We start from the raw sequence: 7,831 nt of genomic DNA, 5'->3' as shown, positions 1-7,831 counted from the left end.
TTTTTTTTTTTTCCAATAAACTTTATTAGAACTACTGTAAGACTATATTCATATGGTCACGCCCCTCGAGCACGACTCCGCCTGCGGCGCGTTTTGTCCCCAGCGGCAGCAGGTGACGGACGGCCTGTTTTATATGCATCTCTGGATCTATCCATTTGCTGTGATGGATGTGAGCGGAACGCTCGGCCCGCCAATCGTCTCCACGCAGGCGCGGCTTCGATCGGCGATTTCAATTATTTTTCAAGAGACAAACATTCCAGGCGGTTTTCATGAATCATTCTGATAAGGAGAGTCGTAAATTATTGAAAGCGGGCGGCGGCGTGCCCGCTCATCTCACAAAGGCAGGAATGCCGGGGGGTGAAGGCCAAGCGGAGGGATGAAAACGCCTGGCGGAGGGGTGAAGGATACAGAGAGATAACACGCGATAAGAGGAGATCAAACATCGAGACGCGCGCCAGCGACGCGAGGAGGAGAAAGTCGCTGCGCAGCGAGGCCGAAAGAGAAAAAAAAACTTACCGATATTCATGATGCTGTCCTTTTCCGGGCTGAAGAAGAGCCAATCGTAAAACAGAGCCAGCTTGGCGTTGGAGGCGGCCACGTTGGACTGCGGAAAGAAAGGCGGAGGGAGACATTAAAGAGCCTGAGAACAACCAATCACAGCAAGCCAATGACTACCAACCAATCACAGCAACCCGATGACTACCAACCAATCACAGCAACCCGATGACTACCACTTAAGAGATAATGGATAAAATAGAACACAAAGTTCTTTATAAAAGCAATCATCATCATCTTCGGAAGGTTTTACCCCCCACTTCATGACCCGGGCATTTTTTTTTGGCCATTCAGCACTGAGCTACTTTAACTGCCAATTGCGTGGTCATGCAACGTTGCACCCAAATTACATTGCGATTACTTGTTACAGTGATAATCACATAACATCAATCTTTTGAACTGTCATGCATGGCTTTCATTTATGACTCATTGTTTACTATTGTGATGCTGTGATTGGCCCACAGCTATCACATGGTACAGAGTGCAGTGACTGACCCACAGCCATCACATGGTACAGGGGGCAGTGACTGCCCCACAGCTATCACATGGTACAGGGTGCAGCGACTGCCCCACAGCTATCACATGGTACAGGGGGCAGCGACTGCCCCACAGCTATCACATGGTACAGGGGGCAGCGACTGCCCCACAGCTATCACATGGTACAGGGGGCAGCGACTGCCCCACAGCTATCACATGGTACAGGGTGCAGCGACTGCCCCACAGCTATCACATGGTACAGGGTGCAGCGACTGCCCCACAGCTATCACATGGTACAGGGTGCAGCGACTGCCCCACAGCTATCACATGGTACAGGGGGCAGCGACTGGCGCACAGCTATCACATGGTACAGGGGGCAGTGACTGCCCCACAGCTATCACATGGTACAGGGGGCAGTGACTGCCCCACAGCTATCACATGGTACAGGGTGCAGTGACTGCCCCACAGCTATCACATGGTACAGGGTGCAGTGACTGCCCCACAGCTATCACATGGTACAGGGTGCAGTGACTGCCCCACAGCTATCACATGGTACAGGGTGCAGCGACTGGCCCACATCTATCACATGGTACAGGGTGCAGCGACTGGCCCACATCTATCACATGGTACAGGGTGCTGCGACTGGCCCACGGCTATCACATGGTACTGTGACTGGCCTGCGGCTATCACAGGGTACTGCGACTGGCCCACGGCTATCACATGGTACAGGGTACTGCGACTGGCCCACGGCTATCACATGGTACAGGGTGCTGTGACTGGCCCACGGCTATCACATGGTACAGGGTGCTGTGATTGGCCAAGGTACCATGTGATAGCTGGTGACCAACCACAGATCACACACAGTAGTAAACAATGATGCCATGAATGGATTCCAGCCCTAAAATTTGCTGACTACATGTTGTGAACTCACAGCGATCACGTGGGATCCGGGCCGCTCATCGCGACCCGAAACGCCAAGCGCCACAATCCGCTGTGTCCGGCAGCATACGAGTACCTTGCGACATACGGTGTACGTTTCAGTGTCTGGGGAAAGGCAGCTGCTTGCTTTGCAGCTGCCGTTCTCTTACTGAGTCTGATGGAGGCGGAGTCACGGCTCTGACAGGTCATGGAGGCGGAGTCACGGCTCTGACAGGTCATGGAGGCGGAGTCACGGCTCTGACAGGTCATGGAGGCGGAGTCACGGCTCTGACAGGTCATGGGGTTGATGATTGGCCCTTTCTCTGATGATTTCCTGCTGGCTGCTCTCTCTCTGGGTTTACTTACCGTGCAGGTGGTCAGGAGCCAGCCAATGATGGCCCAGCGAGGCAGAACATCCGAGCTCAGCACCTCATTGGACGGGTGCACCACGCCGCATATGTAGCGAATCAGATCGCAGCGCAGGGACTGGCTGTCCGGGGTGGAGAGGTACTGCCTCTGGAACCAGTCCTGGTATCGCTTCTGCTGCCCAAACCGAACCTGGAAGAGAAGAAAATCATTACATTCCAGACTTCACAATACCCAATCACGTCATTGGTTGTGGGAGTCAATCACGTCATTGGTTGTGGGAGTCAATCACGTCATTGGTTGTGGGAGTCAATCACGTCATCGGTTGTGGGAGTCAATCACGTCATTGCTTCTGGGAGTCAATCACGTCATCGCTTCTGGGAGTCAATCACGTCATTGGTTGTGGGAGTCAATCACGTCATTGGTTGTGGGGGTCAATCACGTCATTGGTTGTGGGGGTCAATCACGTCATCGCTTCTGGGAGTCAATCACGTCATCGGTTGTGGGGGTCAATCACGTCGTTGGTTGTGGGGGTCAATCACGTCATTGGTTGTGGGAGTCAATCACGTCATTGGTTGTGGGGGTCAATCACGTCATTGGTTGTGGGAGTCAATCACGTCATTGGTTGTGGGAGTCAATCACGTCATCGGTTGTGGGAGTCAATCACGTCATCGCTTCTGGGAGTCAATCACGTCATCGCTTCTGGGAGTCAATCACGTCATTGGTTGTGGGAGTCAATCACGTCATTGGTTGTGGGAGTCAATCACGTCATTGGTTGTGGGAGTCAATCACGTCATTGGTTGTGGGAGTCAATCACGTCATTGGTTGTGGGAGTCAATCACGTCATCGGTTGTGGGAGTCAATCACGTTATTGCTTGTGGGAGTCAATCACGTCATCGCTTCTGGGAGTCAATCACGTCATCGGTTGTGGGAGTCAATCACGTCATTGGTTGTGGGAGTCAATCACGTCATTGGTTGTGGGGGTCAATCACGTCATCGGTTGTGGGGGTCAATCACGTCATTGGTTGTGGGGGTCAATCACGTCATCGGTTGTGGGGGTCAATCACGTCATCGCTTCTGGGAGTCAATCACGTCATCGGTTGTGGGAGTCAATCACGTCATTGGTTGTGGGGGTCAATCACGTCATTGGTTGTGGGAGTCAATCACGTCATTGGTTGTGGGGGTCAATCACGTCATTGGTTGTGGGAGTCAATCACGTCATTGGTTGTGGGGGTCAATCACGTCATCGGTTGTGGGAGTCAATCACGTCATCGCTTCTGGGAGTCAATCACGTCATTGGTTGTGGGGGTCAATCACGTCATTGGTTGTGGGGGGTCATGCTTGGGGCTGGGGGGGGGGAGGGGATTATGTGGAGAGTCCCTGTACAATGCAACCTCTTTATTCTACGTAATAGTGCTGGACTCCGGTGCTTCTCATCCAGGGTGCTCTAAATTGATGGGGGGGGGGACAGAACTCTGAATCTGTAATGGGGGCCTCTGATGTATGGAGGGGGGGGGGGGGCATTGATGTCATGATGGAGGGACTCTGACGCAAAGGGGTGACCTCTGACGTGAAGTTGGGGAGGACGGGGGCTCTGATGTGAAGAAGGGGGTTCATTGTATGATTGGGGAGGGGGGACATCTGATGTGAAGGGAAACTCTGATCTAATGGGAAGACTCATTGTGTAATTGGGGGGGGACGGGACTTTGCCATGAAGGGGGTGGCCTCGGACATGATGGTGGATGGGACACAGACCTGAAAGGAGGGAGGGGGACCCTGACCTGAAGGTGGGGGGGGGGGGGGGGGACGATGACATTGACGTAAATGGGGGGCCTCTCAGATCCGATGGGGGGGGGGGGGGACCTAAGACGCAAAGGTGGGGGAAACCTCAGACGTGAAGAGGGGGGGAAACCTCAGACGTGAAGAGGGGGGGAAACCTCAGACGTGAAGAGGGGGGGAAACCTCAGACGTGAAGAGGGGGGGAAACCTCAGACGTGAAGAGGGGGGGGGAAACCTCAGACGTGAAGAGGGGGGGGGAAACCTCAGATGTGAAGAGGGGGGGGGGAAACCTCAGACGTGAAGAGGGGGGGGGAAACCTCAGACGTGAAGAGGGGGGGGGAAACCTCAGACGTGAAGAGGGGGGGGAAACCTCAGACGTGAAGAGGGGGGGGGGAACCTCAGACGCAAAGGGGGGGGGAAACCTCAGACGCAAAGGGGGGGGGAAACCTCAGACGCAAAGGGGGGGGGAAACCTCAGACGCAAAGGGGGGGGGAAACCTCAGACGCAAAGGGGGGGGGAAACCTCAGACGCAAAGGGGGGGGGGAAACCTCAGACGCAAAGGGGGGGGGGAAACCTCAGACGCAAAGGGGGGGAACCTCAGACGCAAAGGGGGGGAACCTCAGACGCAAAGGGGGGGAACCTCAGACGCAAAGGGGGGAACCTCAGACGCAAAGGGGGGGAACCTCAGACGCAAAGGGGGGAACCTCAGACGCAAAGGGGGGGAACCTCAGACGCAAAGGGGGGGAACCTCAGACGCAAAGGGGGGGCCTCAGACGCAAAGGGGGGGCCTCAGACGTGACCGTCATTCCATTGAGGCGGATGTGTGCCTCCTCCCCGGCTCAGGTTCCCCATTGATGAGTAACATTTATGATTTTACACCGTTTGGGGGAGGGGGGGGGGCCGCTATTGATTTTGCTGCGGCTGAGGAAAGGCTGAGAGTCGCTGCGGCACACAAATGTTTGCAACTCGCTGCGTATCCTAATTATAGAAAATCGCTCGGAGCGGATCACCCCGATCCGCATCTCGGGACTTTGATTTCCAATTTGCACCTCACATCCCGGGAATTGTAGAACTTCCTCCGCCGCGTCTCACTCATTCACAGACAGCGGGACACTCGGATCTCATCCGCCGCATCTCGCCGCAAATCCAATCTGCCTTCTGTCAGAGCGGAACAGAACGTGGCGGTCACCGAATCACGTCTCGCCTGCGGGGACGCAGCACCAGTCCTCGCGCCTCTTCATTTTCACTTATCTCTCCCTTCCCGCCACACGTCCGGCCGCCTCGCGCTGCACATTGTTTTCTGCCGCGTTTTACAAATCAATGACAATTAGTCTCCTGCGCCGAGGATCTGCTTCAGCGATCGGTGGACGGCTGAGGACTATCGATCTGAAGTGTGGAGGACTATTCTTCAAAACGCACGACGGGCCGCGAAGTGTGTGCGCCGGGCCGCGACGGTGGGATAATTGGAGGGGAAGATGTACAGAGCTGAGCATTGTGGGAAAACAAACGTCATGGAAGAACGGAGACGAGTGAAGGAGAGACAAACGTCCGACGCACCCGGTGAATCTGGAGCCTTGGAGTTAATCCACAACCTCCGAGCGATCGAACAACTGAACGTGCGGGTGTCCCCAGTCTCTGACCACCTCCTGTAGGGTGTCCCCAGTCTCTGACCACCTCCTGTAGGGTGCCCCCCAGTCTCTGACCACCACCTGTAGGGTGTCCCCAGTCTCCGACCACCTCCTGTAGGGTGTCCCCAGTCTCTGACCACCTCCTGTAGGGTGTCCCCAGTCTCTGACCACCTCCTGTAGGGTGCCCCCCAGTCTCTGACCACCACCTGTAGGGTGTTCCCCAGTCTCTGACCACCACCTGTAGGGTGTTCCCCAGTCTCTGACCACCACCTGTAGGGTGTCCCCAGTCTCTGACCACCTTCCTGTAGGGTGTCCCCAGTCTCTGACCACCTTCCTGTAGGGTGTCCCCAGTCTCTGACCACCCTCCTGTAGGGTGTTCCCAGTCTCTGACCACCTCCTGTAGGGTGTTCCCAGTCTCTGACCACCTCCTGTAGGGTGTTCCCCAGTCTCTGACCACCTCCTGTAGGGTGTTCCCAGTCTCTGACCACCTCCTGTAGGGTGTTCCCAGTCTCTGACCACCTCCTGTAGGGTGTCCCCAGTCTCTGACCACCTCCTGTAGGGTGTCCCCAGTCTCTGACCACCTCCTGTAGGGTGTTCCCAGTCTCTGACCACCTCCTGTAGGGTGTTCCCCAGTCTCTGACCACCACCTGTAGGGTGTCCCCAGTCCCTGACCACCACCTGTAGGGTGTCCCCAGTCTCCGACCACCACCTGTAGGGTGTTCCCCAGTCTCTGACCACCACCTACCTGTAGGGTGTTCCCCAGTCTCTGACCACCACCTGTAGGGTGTTCCCCAGTCTCTGACCACCACCTGTAGGGTGTTCCCCAGTCTCTGACCACCTCCTGTAGGGTGTTCCCCAGTCTCTGACCACCTCCTGTAGGGTGTTCCCAGTCTCTGACCACCTCCTGTAGGGTGTTCCCAGTCTCTGACCACCTCCTGTAGGGTGTCCCCAGTCTCTGACCACCTCCTGTAGGGTGTCCCCAGTCTCTGACCACCTCCTGTAGGGTGTTCCCAGTCTCTGACCACCTCCTGTAGGGTGTTCCCCAGTCTCCGACCACCACCTGTAGGGTGTCCCCAGTCCCTGACCACCACCTGTAGGGTGTCCCCAGTCTCCGACCACCACCTGTAGGGTGTTCCCCAGTCTCTGACCACCACCTGTAGGGTGTTCCCCAGTCTCTGACCACCACCTGTAGGGTGTTCCCCAGTCTCTGACCACCACCTGTAGGGTGTTCCCCAGTCTCTGACCACCTCTTGTAGGGTGTTTCCCAGTCTCTGACCACTACCACCTGTAGGGTGTTCCCCAGTCTCTGACCACCACCACCTGTAGGGTGTTCCCCAGTCTCTGACCACCACCTGTAGGGTGTCCCAAGTCTCCGACCACCACCTGTAGGGTGTCCCCAGTTTCTGACCACCACCTGTAGGGTGTTCCCCAGTCTCCGACCACCACCTGTAGGGTGTCCCCAGTCTCCGACCACCACCTGTAGGGTGTTCCCCAGTCTCTGACCACCTTCCTGTAGGGCGTCCCCAGTCTCTGACCACCTTCCTGTAGGGTGTCCCCAGTCTCTGACCACCTTCCTGTAGGGTCTCCCCAGTCTCTGACCACCACCTGTAGGGTGTTCCCCAGTCTCTGACCACCACCTGTAGGGTGTTCCCCAGTCTCTGACCACCACCTGTAGGGTGTCCCCAGTCTCTGACCACCACCTGTAGGGTGTCCCCAGTCTCTGACCACCACCTGTAGGGTGTCCCCAGTCTCTGACCACCACCTGTAGGGTGTCCCCAGTCTCTGACCACCAATTGTAGGGTGTCCCCAGTCTCTGACCACCACCTGTAGGGTGTCCCCAGTCTCTGACCACCACCTGTAGGGTGTCCCCAGTCTCTGACCACCACCTGTAGGGTGTCCCCAGTCTCTCTAGCCACTTCCTGTAGAGTGTTACCAGTCTCTGACCAGAATATTACATATGGCCCTTCAAGGGACCATAGGCGAGGCCCCCTACACCTTGCGGGTTGACAATCATGGAATTGGGTCTATGGAAATCAAGAGACCACGACTATCCCAGGCGGCTATACTGGCACCTCCTCTCTTCCCGCCATCCTATCCCATCCCACCGT

The 7,831-nt window shown here is 56.2% G+C and overlaps 1 protein-coding gene across 1 annotated transcript in view; it reads right to left on the bottom strand.

Annotated features, from left to right (window-relative positions):
* Nucleotides 1-313: 313 nt before the first annotated feature.
* The window catches only part of LOC120920622 (integrator complex subunit 3-like), a 71,560-nt gene continuing 64,042 nt past the window's right edge, over nt 314-7,831 (bottom strand). The window contains exons 10-11 of the mRNA XM_040332806.1: nt 2,317-2,508; nt 314-604 (exon numbers count right to left, since the gene is read on the bottom strand). Coding sequence (XP_040188740.1) covers nt 329-604; nt 2,317-2,508 — 468 coding nt within the window. The 3' untranslated portion in view covers nt 314-328. The remainder of the gene's footprint in view (nt 605-2,316; nt 2,509-7,831) is intronic.

The sequence above is a fragment of the Rana temporaria genome, chromosome 13 (genome assembly GCF_905171775.1).
Source record: "Rana temporaria chromosome 13, aRanTem1.1, whole genome shotgun sequence".
Taxonomy (NCBI): domain Eukaryota; kingdom Metazoa; phylum Chordata; class Amphibia; order Anura; family Ranidae; genus Rana; species Rana temporaria.
This window is presented reverse-complemented; position numbering and strand designations above follow the sequence as displayed.